Source organism: Anolis sagrei, chromosome 3 (assembly GCF_037176765.1).
Source record: "Anolis sagrei isolate rAnoSag1 chromosome 3, rAnoSag1.mat, whole genome shotgun sequence".
In the NCBI taxonomy this organism is placed as follows: domain Eukaryota; kingdom Metazoa; phylum Chordata; class Lepidosauria; order Squamata; family Dactyloidae; genus Anolis; species Anolis sagrei.
The window spans coordinates 76,810,855-76,828,727 of NC_090023.1; the positions used below are offsets into that span (position 1 = coordinate 76,810,855).

Below are 17,873 nucleotides of genomic sequence, written 5' to 3' on the forward strand. Positions count from 1 at the left end.
TGGAATTTAGTCTGCAAAATAACCCTTTCTGCTTCATTATGATCCAACATGATGAACCAGAGAAAGCCGAGCTATTGTTAGACAGTTTACATTACTGACTTGCATTATACAGTACTAGAGTGGCCACAATATTAAATCACTTTAATTATTTTTGGATACATTCAGTATTTTGGATATCCTGTCACCATAGTGAATAGGCAACACTTGCAAATGCAACTTGCTTTTAGAAAATCCTTTATAGCTATGGAAGATACCCACATCTATGTAGTTAAAATGGTTACAAAACTGAACCATAACACCTGCACATGGTCAAGCAATATTTTCTTCAGCTTCAGGTAAAATGTTGTATCTATGATATCCAAGAGACCTTTAAAAGAGCCCTTATCCAAACAACACTTAAGGCTCATCTACCCATAGATTTTTGAGGAACACTGGAATAAACTGAAGACCTCTATCATTACAGCCTGTGAACAAACTATTGGATATCAAACTGTGAAACATTAAGATCAGTGTGAGCAACATAATGAGATCCAACATATAATCATTAAGGAAAAGAAAGCATTCCAAATATGGCAACGAGACTATGCTGCTATGAAAAAGATCTACACTGGTGGACGAAAAGATCTTCACTGATGGGCATTAAAAAGCTCAAGAAATCCAACACTTTGCAGATGTCCCTGATGCACAGGGATTTTTTCAGGCCACATATGTCATTTATGGCCCAGTGAATCATGGGATACACCCTCTACATTCATTAGATGGAACTAAGATTACACTATATTAGAAAGAGCATTACCATAACTTTCTTAACCACAGAACCAATGTGGCTGAAGAGATTTTCTCACAAATCCCCCAACAACAAACCAGGGAAGAGCTTGCACTACTGCCTAGTTTGGAGGAAGTCAGTAAAGCCACTAACCAATAAAAAAATAACAAATTTAGCAGATTTGATGGGATTCCTGTTAAAATCTCTAAAGGCATACCTGAACTGACACAACTCCTTCATAAATTTATTGAAAAAGTGTAGATGACCGAGAAGATCCCAATGAACTTCAGGATTGCCATTATCGTTACTCTTTTCAAAAGGGGTGAAAAGGTATTTTCTTTAATCTCAGCTGGGAAAATCTTCACAAGAATCATCACAAACTGCCTTCTCCCTATTTCAGAAGACACTCTCCCTGAATCCCAAAACGGCTTCTGCACTCTCCATAGGAACAGTGGATATGATTTTCACTGCACAGCAGTTCCAAGAAAAATCCAGGGAACAAAACCAGTCTTTGTATATGGCATTCATTGGCCTTGCAAACATCTTGGCAAATCAAGAGCTCGCATCATCCTTGTCATTAAGGTTGCAAACTTTGTGTAATCTTCATTATTAGGAACATCATGTTCTGTTTCTTTCGTCTCCTCTAAATGATTGGTATTATCATCTGAGGATTCTGATTCCTCTAGCTGAATTGTCTCTGGTTGTATATTAACTGGCATAGGAGTTTGTATAATTGTTTCTTTAGAATTTGTAGTTTTTGGTTGTGATGAGCCATCTAGTTGTCTTAAAGGTAAAACTTCTGTATTTATTATTTCTTTATTGCTTATTTGCTTGTTTACATTGGGGCCAGTCATGGATGGCCACTGCATAGAAATAGGTGCTCCACAGAATACCATCTGTCCATTGGGAGCCATTTGCCAAAAGCCTCCTTGGTTTAGCATTGCTTGCGGCGGAGGCAAGCACTGTCTATTCATCCATAGCGAGGATGAATGAGAGGAGCTTCTTCGGCTCCTCCCCCGTCGGTATTGCTTCCTGGTTCTTGATGAGGGGGAGGAGCTGGAGGAGGAGCTCGAGCTCCTCGATACCGAGCGGCTTTAACTTCGACGCCTCCCAGGTCTCACTGAGTGCCTGGATGGAGCTCGATCTCGAGCGCGCCTTGGGCTTATTTGAAGAGGTCTGGAGGGAGGGGGCGGCATGAAAGAAGGAGCCTCCATTATTGAATCCAGGCTGTTGTTTACACAACGAGCCAGAACGGGAGGAGTTACTGAGGCTTCTGATACATTTTCTCTTGCTGCTGAGGTATTTTGCTCTTTAGGGTAGGTATCAGTAAGCGTTTGAAGGGCCGCCCCTTTGTTCATGGTTATCGTTTGTTCCACGGTCGCCATCAACGCCATTTTAGTTGGTGCTTGGCTTTGTGGTGCCGCTTCTCCCCCTCTCGAGGGGTCTTGCGGCTTGTGTTTTTTAGTTTGGTTTAACGGAGCCGCTTCGCCTCCTTCCGAGGGCTTTATCGGCTTGGCTTTTTAAAGTTTTATTTATTTTCTTTTTCTTTGTTTCAGTTAAGTTGTTTTTGATAAGGTTTGCCTGAGGTAGGTTTACTGTTTTTCCAGGCTTTGTAGGTAGTAAAGCCTGTTCATATAATGCTGCTTTTAGTGGTAATTCTCTATTTTTTCTTGTTTGCGGCGTGAAAGCCTTGCAAATTGCGCATGCCTGGGAGAGGTGCTCTTTTCCCAGGCATAGGAGGCAGTTAGGGTGTGCGTCGTTGTCCAGATATTTGGGCACGACACACACTTTTTAAAAGAGGTAGTAGCCATAGTTAGAGCTACTTTGAGTTATTTTCTTTTAGTTTGAAATATATATTGTAGTCTCTGATTTCCTTGTTGCTTTTAGTGGCGGATTGGAAGAACTGATCGTAGCCCCTCCCATGGGCTATTTATACGGACAGGGAAGGTGGGCGGGGCTACTCTAACCATCAAATTAGTCTCGAGAATTTCTGTTGCTGCCTGCGTGAGCGCAGGAATATACCATATGTGCAAATCACAGCTGACTACAAGGGAAAACTGAACTGACACAACTCCTTCATAAATTTATTGAAAAAAGGTAGGTGACCGAGAAGATCCCAATGAACTTCAGGACTGCCATTATCGTTATTCTTTTCAAAAGGGGTGAAAAGGTATCTTCTTTAATCTCAGCTGGGAAAATCTTCACAAGAATCATCACAAACTGCCTTCTCCCTATTTCAGAAGAAACCCTCCCTGAATCCCAAAACGGCTTCTGCACTCTCCATAGGAACAGTGGATATGATTTTCACTGCACAGCAGTTCCAAGAAAAATCCAGCGAACAAAATCAGTATTTGTATATGGCATTCATTGGCCTTGCAAACATCTTCAACACTGTGAATTGTAATTCTCTCTGAACCATCCTCTTGAAAATTGGATGCCCTGATTTATTTGTGAACATCTTATGGTTCCTCCATGATGACATTACTGCAACAGTCTTCAATTCAATGGTTCCCAAAGTGACCCATTTAAAGTGGGATCAAGTGTCATAGAGGGATTGCCCCAACCTTATTTTACATCTTCATAGATATGATTCTACACCTTGTTGACGGGAAGCTTCCAACTGGTGTGGAAATAATATATTGGACAAATGGCAAGCTTTTTCAGCAGGCTGAAATCCAAAAGTAAGGTAACAACTTTCTCATTCAAGGGAAAACCTACAAGCTACCTTAGCAGAAGTGTATGAAAAGCTTGGCCTTTCATTTAACATTAAAAAGAAACAAAAACCATGAAGTGCTCTACCAGCAGGAACAAACTAATCTCTCTGCAATGCCAACAATATAGCTTAATGGTTTTATCCTAGGAAATTCCGACCATTTCTGCTACTTTGGTAGCCACTTCTTTTCAAAAGTTGTAATAGATGCTAAAATACAACAGTCTGCGAGCATAGCATTTTTTCAAGTGGAGCAGAGTGTTCATGGATTGGGACATCTGTAGGAATACCAAGATTCTTGTTTATAAAGCTACTGTTCTTCCAACTGTATTGTACACATGCAAAACATGGACCGTCTACAAATGTTACTCTCAATTTCTGGAAAGATTCCATTAGCGTTGCCTTCAAAAATCCTGCAAATCTCTTGGGAAGACAGGCATACAAGTGTCAGCACTCTGGAAGAAGCAAGATCATCAGCACTGAAACAATGATTCTCAGCCATCAACTTCGCTAGTCTGGCCACCTTCTTCAAATGCTTAATCACCATTTCCCAAAGCAGTTACTTTATTTTCAACTCAAGAACAAAGGACGGGATGTCGGCAGACAGCAGGAGATTTAATGATGGGTTTTAACCTAACCTTTAAAAATATGATGTAAACACAGGAACTGGGTAGTTCTGGGACTTGAGCACTGTAACTAGAGGTCAGCTGTTAGCAACAGTGCTATGGATTTGAAGAGGCACGAAGAGGCTGAAAGGAAAAAAAAAACATGCAAAGAGAAAGATGCATCAAGCAAATCCTTTTTGTGATCGCCTTACATCTGGAAATCTGTGTCCTCAATGTGGAACACTGTGTGTAACTAGAATAGGTTTTCGTAGTCATTTACGGATTCACTGCCAAGACTCTACTTCTTGATGTCAGCCATACTCAGACATGAGTGATCGCTCATGGTGAGGGTCCACGGGAATTAATGTGATCCCTTCTTGCTTTTGTAAAATTGAATCCATCGTCACATCAAAAGAAACTTATGAAATCCAAGAGCAGTAAGAATTCTATTTCACACAAAGATGGCAATGTTTTGGTACATCCTGTCATCTTTAACAGAAATCACTGGACTCTCAATGAATTTTCAGTCTAATAAATGAAGAAGTCAAACTCATCTTGAGGGTGGTTTAAGTGCAGGATGCAACTTTCTGTTCTTTAAGAATTTCTGTGTTCGAGGTAGAATTTATTTTTAGCATGTTGTCATATGCTAACTCTGGTTTATAGCCACATTTTGCTGTTAGGTAACCTTTCCCCTTCTTATGGCTTAATCTGTTGAGGAGTATGTTCCTATACCGTTTCAAAACTTTTAATGGAAGAATATCGATGCTTAATGTAGGCAACATAACATATAATACAGTATTTCTGGAAGTTCGAGTTATCAATTCACTCAATGCAGAATCTGATGAATCAGTAAACTAATCCACTGGGATAAATAAAGATATTGGATTTAGATTTAATGTGTTTCCATGTAACAGTTCAGAAAGTATGGGAGCAATTATTAGAATAAAATGCTATCATTAACTTTAAACTTCAAACAAATAAGGTGTCCTATAGAACTCTAATGCTTTAAAAATCATCAATATATTTGAATTACAAAATAAACAGAAATATAGCATAAATTGTACTTAAGACAGTGCAGCCATATGCTTATTTAAAAAACGGAACTGGAATGTACAAATCTTGTTTTAGTTATGTTCTAAGATATCATTCTCATTAAACCTCTATTTCCTTTTTTATTCCTTGTTAAATTTCAAGGTGTCTAAATTTAATCTTCAAAATTCTGTTAAAATGATATTATGCTTCTTGGAGCTGCTAGCTAGGTTATTTCCCGTGTCTTACTACTACAATTTGGCAATAGCTATTTGTCTGTAATTGCAAGAAGTGCAATTTAACAATAAATCAGTCTGAAGGACATATATCTTGATACATACCATATATATATATATATATATATTAAAAAATAATCATACTTTTGTAAGTAGTACTTTACAGTAGACACCTCAAATCTACTATAGATGTAAAACTTAAAAACAAGAAAAAATTAGGCTCTAATTCTTTATACATATATTTATATTCAGCTTTCTCTCTATATATGTATATATATTATATATACACAAGCACAAGAGTATATATAAAATATATATAACCAGATTCAGAAAAATCAACAAAAACAGGGCAATGTACATATATTCTTTTTGAAACTCAAACAATACAAAAACTTTAAACATTAAACAATTTTAATAAAAGTTTCTGTACAATGCTAAGCAGTTTTATTTACATATAGAAAATGTAATAGGAGTAGTGTTTGAAATTACATAACTCCTTAAAATTTCAATGGCAGGTAATCTGGAAAAAATAACAGCATTCCATTCACAAATATTTTCAAGCAATAAATATGTATTTATAAATAGTGTAAATTTACATCAAGATTAGAAACAAAATCACAAATCTGAAGTTTATTTTTTAGTCTATGTGCAACCCATTTATCTTTGTGACTTGGCTGTTAATTTTTTAAAATTTTATTTAGGAAACAAAAAGTAACCATCATGGTTTCAAAACAAGACAGGATAACATAAAAGCAGTAAAAAAAAGTATCACCTAACCTTTCACATTAAAAAAAAGTGTAGCCCAAAGAAAGACTTAAATTCTAACTACCTTACAAAGAAATGACCAGCTACGCTAGTACTTTTCCAAGAAAAAACTCTGAAAGGGGAGGGGGAGAATAGATGAAACCAATTCATCAGCCCAGAAACAGAGAAATACAAAAGAGGTGGTCTTCAAGTCAGTAGTCTGTATAATGTTGCCAGTTTTGTCAGATATATACAAAACATGGAATCTTTTTTTTTAAAATTCAGCTGAATGAGCATTCTACATGTTAAATTCTGGAGTAGGAGCTGTGCTCTCTCCTGTCCAGTTGGTTGACACTCCGCACTTGGAAGGTTGCATAGACACAGCTTTCAGCCAGCAGCCTTATGGGATCGCTACAAAAATCAGTGGTGCAGAACTGGGTCACTTCCTGAATATCAGAAAAGTTTTATGTAAATGTCCTTGGAAAAATGTCAAGATGAAGATGATGGCAATGGAGGTGCCTGAAAAGAGAAAATACACCACATTATCTTTTAAAAACTGGTACTTACAGTATTGAGTAGAAGCATAATTAAGCAATTTTGGCTTTGTAAATGCACCTTCCTGGTCAGTCACTCTACCCTTTTGTAACAAGACTCATCTTGCTTTTACTCTTCAGTTATCTTGAAGACATACTTTCCTCAAGTTCCCATAACCACCAAGCTAGATCCTAACTTTCCTTCTGTGACTCCAAGGCTTACATATCTTCCCATTCAAGCTGCAGTTTCTCACATCCCTGAAAATCTGTCCTTGGGAAATTGGGAAGACACACCGAAAGTGTGGGAAGTAATAAAGGGAGATACAAACTACAGATGAGCAGAAATTATATGAAATATTGAGTAATTTTGGATCTAATCCAGTAGAGGCCAATGCATGGACTTGAAGTGAAATAGACATTCTGAAGGTTGATTTAATGCCTTCAACCCGTCAGACTTTCTAGAGTTTCCTTTTTCCAGCCACAAGAAAGTGAAATGCACATCAGTAATGGCAATTCACCTTTTAAATATACTGCACTCCAAGCTTTAAAACAGAACTCAGCTTCTTGTCACTAGGAATTTCTAGTCATTTTTTGTTCCTTTAGAGAGGAACAAACAAATAGTTTTCTCCCCACTTTGAGGATGTTTTCAAAACTATTTTGCCACCTTCATTCACCTGCTCCCGCAAACATGGCCATGTAGTGGATAGAGAGTGAGCAGCTAAGGATACTCTTTTGCTATGTTTTGATAGTTTGCACATAATGATGACATCATTATCTGGGATCTCTTGAGAGCATCATCATATGCCAGATGTTGAAGTACATCTGTGTGGTGATCCTTGGCTGCTCCTGTACTGACATGGTCATGTTGGGCAGGAGGGAAGAAAATGATGAGGGGAAAAGAGTCATAGCCATGTCCACCATATCGTTTTTTCCTGCTACTCTTTTTCAGAAGGGAAGAACTACTTTCAGGGAGTCTTTACTTCAACTACAGAAACTAAACAACAGGCCAACTCTCAATAGGCCTCAGCTCTTCAAAGTGAAGTTCAAATGGCGGAAGACTGACTCACTTTGACACAGAGGTGCCTCTGCATTAGTGTAATCTTGATGTTGCCAATATGTGGAGAAATTATTCCTTGCTAAATCTGTCTTAATGTAGTTAATAGAAGGGGTACATAATACATTGGTAGTTTCTTTGCTGTGTCTTTAAAACATGAAAACATCTCAAACTAAAATACAGCTGGCCTGGGTATGTGGAGTGCCCATCCACCTCATCTATAAAAGATGGCAATAGATGTTGACAGGACAACAAGCAATCCTAGTGAACAGACCTTCCTACAGCGACTGACTGCAAAGGGATGGTTAAAGGCATAACTAATACATTCTTGTGCTTCTGCTTAATAGTCCTGTGTTCACTAGCTTGTCTTATGTACTCCTGCAATCTTTTCTCTACCTCTACCTGTTCTGTTCTCAAAATATTTATTGATTAGTTGTGATTTTACAGTGAAGGAATTAGGTAGTGATGTCAAAATTCTGTGATTATTACAGATACAATAATCTGAAGGAATACATACAGTTGCTTTTTGAAAGATAGCAACCAGGCATCTAAGCAGCTCTTATGTTTGCTGCTAAGTAGCAGGGGAATGTAACAAATTCATACTATCCAGAAAACTATGGTTTACTTATAAAGGAATATCAGCTGTAGGTTATCTAATTTTCAAAAGGTACAATTATATTTTCTACATTTAATGACTACTTAATAGGCAAAAGGTTCCTATTCTCTCCTCAGAACATACAGTTACAATTATTCCAGTTCAACTAACAGAACTAAAGTATACAGACGTGCCAATGTGATTTTGCCTCACAAAGACATTCCACTTACTAATGTAAATTGGTCATAGATTTGCATCAGTTCCTCCATTTTGTATTGTTCTAGCACCACAAAGTTTTCCAGGTTCCCACATATCTTTCGTGCACAATCTAGGCAATGTACAATATAGGTTTTCCGAGAATTACTCTCATTTGTGACATAAAGCAAATTGAAGACTTCCACCTGTTGAACATAAAAACAAATCAAAATTAAGCTGTAGCAGTATGTAAAATGAGTTAGTAAAACACCACAGCACCTCTGGCTCAATAAGAATAATGAATTTATTACCTGCCTCTCTCTGAGACTCGAGGTGGGATATAACATCATTAAAACAAGAGATGAAACACTACTAAAATACATACAACAAGGTACACAGAGTTAAAATAATAAAATCCAGGTTAAAATTGACTGGATAGGCCTGCCAGAGGAGATGAATCTTCAATTGTGTCTTAAATTCTAACAGCTGATCTAGCTGTCAAATCTCTTCCGGAACATCAATATGCAAATCTAAGTTCTAGAGCTCTTACTATATTATGTTGGTGATAAACTAAAAAGCTTACACTACCAGGTTAGAAGTGCTAAAATAGGGAGACAACTCAAAAAGCACAGATAAAAATGTCAAAGCATAGAAATATAATGTCATTGGCCTTTGGGACCATAGTCCCTTCAAAATGTTGCTTCTGGATGCTCTATTCACAAACAGCTTCTGTTACTTTATGTAGAGAGTTTTCAAATACTAAATATTACATTGTTATTATATGGTACTAATGGAAAGTGGGAACATGTTACATTAAGAATTAATACATTTAAAATGGGTTGCAAAATGGATGATAAGGGTGTGTGATCAACGAAAAAAATGTTTCTATACTCATTACTAAATTAGGGGGTGGCAGAAATTCATTTTGAAAGTGGTTCTAAAATATCGAAGGGGTTTGTGTTGTAACTATTGTGCAGTAAAGAAATGTTTGTTGTTATTTAATTATGTGAATTTGCAAATGAGGAAGCTTCTGGGGCACCTTTCTCCCTCCTTTTTAGAGCTATTAAGATGAAACTTGCTACAATTTTAGAACACCTTTACCACTGTTCTCCCCTCCCTCCAGGTTTCAGAACTTTTCATTCATCCACTGATTTTTTTTTGAGAATTTTCTAAGTTTTTATGAATAACATTAAAAAAACTGTTAAGAGCTATCTCCTTGAATTTCTCTACAATGACACAACATAACCAGGGCATCATCCCCCCGCAAGTTTCATAAAAATTCACAACAAGACACAACAACTATCCCTTTGAATTTCTCTATAATTTTCTTCCCTTCGGGAAGGCGAATTTCCAGCGAGCTTAAAACAAGCTATTATAAAACCGCTGTTGAAAAAACCATCACTGGACCCCACTAAATTTGACAACTTTCGGGCTGTTTCCAATCTCCCCTTTTTGGGCAAAGTCATGGAAAGCGTGGTGGCCTCACAACTCCAGGTATTCTTGAGAGACACGGATTATCTGGATTCGGCACAGTCTGGTTTCAGACCGGGACATGGAACTGAGATGGTCTTGGTCGCCTTAGTGGATGATCTGGGCCGGGAGCTAGACAGGGGGAGTGTGTCCCTGTTGGTGCTCCTGGACCTCTCAGCGGCCTTCGATACCGTCGACCACGGTATCCTTCTGGGGCGTCTTGCGGAAATGGGCCTCGGGGGCACTGTTCTGCAGTGGCTCCGGTCATTTCTGGAGGGCCACACCCAGAAGGTGTTATTGGGGGACACCTGTTCAACGCCACAGCCTTTGACTTGTGGGGTTCCTCAGGGTTCTATACTGTCCCCCATGCTGTTTAATATCTACATGAAACCGCTGGGTGAGATCATCCGGAGTTTCGGGGTGCGGTGTCATCTGTACGCAGATGATGTCCAACTCTGTCACTCCTTCCCATCTGCTACTAAGGAGGCTGTCGAGGTCCTGAACCGGTGCCTGGCCGCTGTAATGGTCTGGATGAGGGCGAACAAATTGAAATTAAATCCAGACAAGACAGAGGTACTCCTGGTCAGTCGCAAGGCCGAACAGGGTATAGGGTTACAGCCTGTGCTGGATGGGGTCGCACTCCCCTTGAAGGCGCAGGTTCGCAGCTTGGGTGTGATCCTGGATTCATCGTTGAGCCTGGATCCCCAGGTTTCAGCGGTGACCAGGGGAGCATTTGCACAGCTCAGGCTCGTGCGCCAGCTGCGCCCGTACCTTGGGAAGTCTGACTTGGCCACGGTAGTACACGCTCTGGTCACATCCCGCCTTGACTACTGCAATGCTCTCTACGTGGGGCTGCCCTTGAAGACGGCCCGGAAGCTCCAGCTAGTCCAGCGTGCGGCAGCCATGTTACTAACAGGAGCAGGACGCAGGGAGCACACAACGCCCTTGTTGTCCCAGCTCCACTGGCTGCCGATCTGCTACCGGGCCCAATTCAAGGTGCTGGTGTTGGCCTACAAAGCCCTAAACGGTTCCGGCCCAAAATACCTGTCTGACCGCATCTCGGCCTACGAGCCCACGAGGACCTTGAGATCGTCTGGGGAGGCCCTTCTCTCGATCCCGCCCGCCTCACAGGCACGCCTGGCGGGGACGAGGGATAGGGCCTTCTCGGCGGTGGCCCCCCGGCTGTGGAACACCCTCCCTGTAGACATCAGACAGGCGCCCTCCCTTATGACTTTCCGCAAGAGACTAAAGACGTGGTTGTTTGAGAAGGCGTTTGACTAAGTGCTACAACAAATTAGCAATGATGATTGGAACGGAATATGGATAACGAGATTGGATTGTGATTCTATGATGAGACGTCGCGAATGACTTAGTGTAATTGTATTATTGATAGTGATGTTGTTATTGTTGTTTATATTGCTTTTATTGTAAACTGTTTTTTATATGTTGCACACCGCCGTGAGTCGCCCTAGGGCTGAGAACGGCGGTCTACAAATGCAGTAAATAAATAAATAAATAAATAAATATAATGTATCTTAGCTGTTATGGCTGGCTGGAGTGGAGTAGGGTGGTTGGTTGGTGGCCACACTACTCCCAAAAGTAGTAGTCACTAGGAGTGCACAATTCGGGTAAATACATAATTGTTTTGGAATATTAAAGCTTTGGGACTTGTCCCAGTCACTCCAGTACAGATAGTATCAAATGCAATAACTAAGAAGAGTTTCCCACCCACAAAATGGTTTTGGAAAAACAAAAAAACACTTTGCTCCCAGCAGTCACTCCTTAGCAGAATCAATGATAAATTAAATTATAGAAATAAAATAAAATATAGACAACTTCTAGCAGTCTGGATTCCTCCTAATAGCAGTCAGTCACTCAGTCAGTCACTCATTTTAGCTTATAAGGAGAGTTTAGGTTTGATTTCTTCTAGGGCTTTTTAGCAGTCCACAGTATCCATATAATGCTTTTCCAGCACTACATTTCAAGTAAGTTGAGAGTTTAGGCTTGATTTTCTCTAGGGCTCATTTATGTATCTTTTTAGCAGTCCACTGTATCCATAGAACGCTTTTCCAGCACTCCATTTCAAGTAAGTTGATTTTCTTTCTATCATCTTGTTATTTTCATTTTCAAAATCATACACAGAAATGGGAAATACAATTGCATGAACAATTTTTCCTACAATCTTTGATTATCCTATCTTTCCTACCTTTGCATTCCAACTCCCTATGATCAATAAGACCTATTTTGGTGTGTGATCTATTTCCTGCTAGGTTCCAGCAAATAATATTTCTATTTGTTCTTCTGCCTCTGTATTTAGAGTATAAATTTGTATTACGGTTATGAAGGGTTTTCCTGAAGTGTTATATGATTTGATCAGTCTTTGAATTAAACCTTTGAACTGCTTCTGCAATATCTCTCCTCACTATTAATGCCCCACATTTCTACCTTAAATTTTCATTTCCTGAGTAAACATTATAATTATCCGATTCAAAATGTCCCACTCCTTTCCATTTTATAAAAATTGCAATACTGCTTGTCCCAATTATTATATATTTTTTATAAATTCCATTTCTTGTTTTCCTATGTCTAATTTCCCGATTTATGTTTCATATTTTCTATGTTCCTATAATATGCATCGTGCACCTTCAGATTTTCCTTTCACCTCTGAGTTCATGAATAGCTAAACATCCTTTCAGGTTGAGTCCAGTTGCACAGCACTAATTGCATTTGCCCCCCACTCTAGCTCACTGAATGCCATCCCACCTAAGAGTCTCATTTGGCACTGTCTCTGATTTCATACTGGATTATTTCATCATAGGGTTTTGATGGTAAAAGGTGTTTACCATACCCCCCCCCCCCCCAATTGAGCTAAAAAAGATAGTAACTACTCAAACTCGAGTGTTCCTGCTAAAAGTACTGTAAAGAACACGCTGCTTCCTGAATGTCTGGCTTTGGATCTTCAGAGTACTAACAAATGTTAGCTATGGTGCCTCTGGCCATTGTCTTTAATCCTATGCCAGTGCCACCTTTCACTACTGCTGCTTCCCAGTAGCTGTTTGGCACATTGAGTCTGGTTCATCTGCAAAAGCCTGATTGACATAAAATACGTTACCAGAAGCATGGCTGAGACAACCAAGTATATTATTTCACTGGAGCCTGCAATCCACCATGAAAAAATTAGTGCTATTAGTGCTATTATAATAACATGCATCTTTTGCGTAGGCAAGTGAATGTTGCTCACATTGCCCATTATGTTGATACCAAGTTTAAAAAGCTTTGCTTAATGTGAGCATTTGGGACCTAATAAAATTGTGACTTTGGATTTAATGTGCTGGATTCCAAGTTTTTATTTTGATCACTTAATAATTGTTTACAGGGTTTTAAAACAAAATTATTAATGAACAAACTAGCCCAAATATATTTATAGTACTTTTCTGCCAATATAATGGTTAAGTACATTTAGTGAAGAAAACTGAACACTCCATAATAGATTTAATAGATAAGGAATTTAATCACTATGATAATCAAAATAGGATGGATGACCTTTGTTAAAAATGGTAAGAAAACGCACATATATTTTTACTTACCTCACATATGCTACAGTAAAGAGCTGGATCTTCCTTTGTTCTCCCATGCCATACAATCTCTTTTCCTGCAGCAATTAGAGCGTCCCTCAAAGTCTGACATTGCTTGAGTGTTCTCAACAGGCAATACCTATTAACAGAAATTAAAATCATTAAAATGTTTTTCATTTTTATGGTTATAGAATTTTGTTTTTAATTATAATATTCAAATATAGTGTGAGCTGTTCTGATAGGCAGTTCTTTCAATCTGTAGATGATACATAGCCTCAATTGGATACCACAATATATATATATATATATATATATATATATATATATATATATATATATATATTTAAAAAAACAGGTATAGTATATTAACATAATATGTTAGGAGTGAAGCAATGTATTAAAACAAAGCATGTTTACTAAATGGATAAAAGACACAGAAACTTATCTTTCTCAATGATCCGCTAATTTAGAGGGGTTTACTGCTTTCCTTCTTTGAAATTAAAAAGATTTTGACTGCTTGCAAAAGATTTCCAAAATTGAGTCAACTGGGATATGACACTCCTATCATTCCTGAGTAATTCTACTACAACATCTCCAGTATTCCCCTTATTTAGTGGCTGGAGGGTGACATCAGAAAGACCTCTGTCTGCCTCCATCTCTCTTTCAGATAAGAAAGCCACAACTGCAGCATACAAGGCCAAAAATTCTAGAAAACTAGGAAAGCCCTAAGTTCCTAAGTCTTATAGCATGTAACAGTGGGGGAAGAAATACTGTTGCTCACCTGCCATTACATTTGGAAAGACATTGCACGACAAAGGCAAGGTTAATAGACTCTCAAAGTGTTCATTGTAATTTAAAGCAGACATCAATGACAACATAAAAATCCAACTCATCATTTCAAAACAATGTGCATTAAAAACTCCACTTAAAGTAACACAGTGAGAGATCCAAAGATATCTCTTTGGGAGGAATTTCCACAGGAAAGGATTCACCACTGACAACGCTGTATCTCTTGTGCCAAGCGACTTGGCTGGCCCTCACAATGGGCTTGTGAGCCAAGGGGGCACAAAGTCCAGCCTGCATGCAGCCCTCTAACTCACTCGATGAAGTCCTCAAATCAAGGAAAACAGAAGTACTTTACTGCTAAAATTGGATAGTATAGTTGTTTACTGTTGGAATGTGGCAACCAACTGTGCCCAGAGCAGGCCTGAGTAGGTGGGACACCATTTGCAGCAAAGATAGTAACTACTCAAACTCGAGTGTTCCTGCTAAAAGTACTGTAAAGAACACGCTGCTTCCTGAATGTCTGGCTTTGGATCTTCAGAGCAAGACTCTGGGAATAACTGAGCTGACTGTAAAGATTGCCAGTGTTTTAGCACAGGCAATTCCACCAGTCATTCTTGCTTCTCCCAGAGCCAGCAAGTTCTCTACAGTACCTACCTGTTGTTAATGGTCAACCTCTGTTTTGTTTACCAAATTTCAGGTGGTTCCTCAATACCACTGCATTGCCACCCACCTCTTTCTACCCGCCCATTGCAGAGCTGGAAGCAGCCAGGTAAATATTAAAACAGCAACATAGAACAAAACACACACACAAAGTGCAGCATTCATGCACTTACTCAATTTACAAATGGTACCCTGAAGGGCAGAGCTGTCCACATTCATCTACCCCAGGGAAGGGCAAACTTCGGCCCACCAGGTGTTTTGGACTTCAACTCTAACAATTCCCAACAGCCTACCTGCTTTCCGACTCTAGAGGTTGGTGCGCATCTCCATTTCTAAGCCCAAGAGTTGGGATTGTCTGTAGACACCTCCAAAGTCATGTGGCCAGCATGACTGCATGGAGTGCCATTACCATCCCACATCCCGTTACCATCTACTCACATTTGCGTGTTTTCTAACTGCTAGGTTGGCAGAAGCTGGGCCTAACAATGGGAGCTCACCCCACTCCCCGGATTCACACTGCTGACCTTTCGGTCAGCAAATTCAACAGTTCAGCGGTTTAACCGCAATGCCACTGAGGGCTCCTATGCATGATACATAAAATTAAAACTTTTTTACCCACCTCTCCTCATTGCTTGAGGTGGGGTACAACGTAGTTAAAACACACACATAAAATATACCATTAAAATGCACATATTAAGATACACAAAATACCAATCTTAATAAAATGTAATGTTAAAATTCATTGTTTAAAATTCTAGCTTCTCTGCTGTGTAAGTAGCTTCTCTGCTGTGTAAGTAGTAAGCTCATCTTCCCAACTTACATTTCTGCATTTCATTTGATCTACTCCACATTACAAGTGCCTCGCCCTTGTAACATTGGTTCATTAACTGATCTTTGTCCTTTTGATTTCTTTTAGAGAAATACTGGGTTTACTTTAATCAAAGTGTATTTTAATTAAAGGCCTATGCTGTCCTACAAATGCCATGCTTTATTTGGTTTTACTGTACCAATGTCACACCAGATTGTTTTAATATACTAATTATATGAAACATGTTTTGATTAATATTTAATTTCTTTATTAATAACCTGAAAAAAAACATATTTCCATCAAGGCTGTAAATAGTTACCTGATTGCTTACTTGAATGACATTCCCAAAAAGAGAATTGTTTCCCTCCTTTCTTATGTCTTCCTTTTTACTACCAGGTGATTTAAACATCATGAATGTGTGTGTGTGTGTGTGGGGGGGGGGGGGGATTTAGGAAGGATGCCAACGTGGAAAAATGGTTAATAACTGATTCTACACAATATTGAAGACAAGGATTCCAGGTGCAAATACCTGAAATATCTTTGAAACCAAGAAGAAACATGTAAGAATAAGAAAGGAGGAGATGGGAAGAAAGATATGCAAAGCACCAGCACAACACTATTATTATATGGAGAGATTCAGCTGAAACTTCTCTGTCATTTTATAACCAAGGCCATTTAAACAGAGTCAAGAAAAGAAGCGCTAGTTGCTTTTATCTCTTATGTCAAAAGAAGTGTGTATTGCTCCTTGAAAAAATCCAGTAAATTATAGAATTTCCCTTGCCATTAAGGTATAGGATTTGATGTGATTCTGCACAGAAGTCAGAACATTCTAGTTGGAACTGTTCACTTACATAATTGAAATCAAAATAGCAAGTATTCACCTGTAGTTGTTTTGAGTCTTGTACACTGATATTTGTTCAAGAATTCTGCACTGCAATGCTAGTTGTGGCCACTTGAGGGCATTATGCTTGGATGCCCTTGGCTAGAATCCTATATACGGTTATACCACCCTCTTAAATTAACTTTGGGTCAATCTTTTCCTTGAAATTAGCTGAAATTGATAAACTGTCAATAATGTTAAGTTTTTAGGAAAAAAAATTAATTACCAGAAGATGTTACTAACTTTATTAAATAAAAAGGAAGGAAAGATAAACATTGTGGGATTTGAGTATTAGGTTATCTAGAAATGGCTGTTGGCTAGGAAGATAATGTATCATATCATATATTTAAACAGGGAGGAAGGCTTATTTATATTGTACCCTTAGCTGAGTGGGTGGGAAGTCATATTTTAAGTTGTTGGGGGGATTGTGTGTGGTAGAAATTATTTGGGTTTATGTTGGAATGTAGTGTTTTATTTGTAATTATACATGCAATGTTTAGATAACAACAACATAAATTAAATGTGAGTCTTGTTTGCAATTACAGTGTTGGAATGATAGTAGAAGCAATGAGACATTGACATTCTAATTTTCTAACATAACATTTTTTAAAATCCAAATTGGACATACAATACTGTTTAATGCTAACTGAAGTCTTCTATATTTGAACTTAGAAATCTCCAAATTGATTTCATGAAGATCTATGTTCTTTGTATTCTTTTTGCATCAATCAAAATGTAATAAAGATATACAAATTTAAGAATGGGGCTTACTTGATCATTTCAAAAAGCTTTGGATCCGGGATTTTGATATTTCGTGCTATGTTCCAAGAGAGATGAACCATGGGTACTTTTGACTTCACACTTTGCAATTTATTCCATTCGTACCTTTCCACTGCCAGTTTATATTGGAATGCTGCAAGATAACAGTGTGTAACAAATATGAGTACCAAAATAGCTAAGAGATAGTTCTTGTAAATTAAGAAAAGCTCTAGTCATATGCAAATTTTCTTGATAATTTTCAAAGAATTTTTCTGCATACACTATATCATAATTAAAGAAATTAGAGAAATATGACAGCAATGGCTTTTACTTCAAATAGTCTTTATTATTTGAAGAATTACTAGTAACAATAAAAAAATTGCATATCATTGTCCTTCAGCTGAAATCTTTTATTATAAAGCTATATTCCTAAGAAAAAGTACTTCTTTTATCAAGTGGCTCAGATGC

At 38.3% G+C, this 17,873-nt stretch overlaps 1 protein-coding gene across 7 annotated transcripts in view; it reads right to left on the reverse strand.

The window, feature by feature from the left end:
* Nucleotides 1-4,944: 4,944 nt before the first annotated feature.
* KDM6A (lysine demethylase 6A) overlaps nt 4,945-17,873 on the reverse strand; it is a 141,063-nt gene continuing 128,134 nt past the window's right edge. For all 7 annotated transcript variants that reach the window (XM_060770233.2, XM_060770236.2, XM_060770234.2 and 4 more), the window contains 4 exons: nt 17,418-17,559; nt 13,525-13,651; nt 8,503-8,673; nt 4,945-6,609 (listed from right to left, as the gene is read on the reverse strand). In XM_060770233.2, coding sequence (XP_060626216.2) covers nt 6,580-6,609; nt 8,503-8,673; nt 13,525-13,651; nt 17,418-17,559 — 470 coding nt within the window. In that variant the 3' untranslated portion in view covers nt 4,945-6,579. The remainder of the gene's footprint in view (nt 6,610-8,502; nt 8,674-13,524; nt 13,652-17,417; nt 17,560-17,873) is intronic.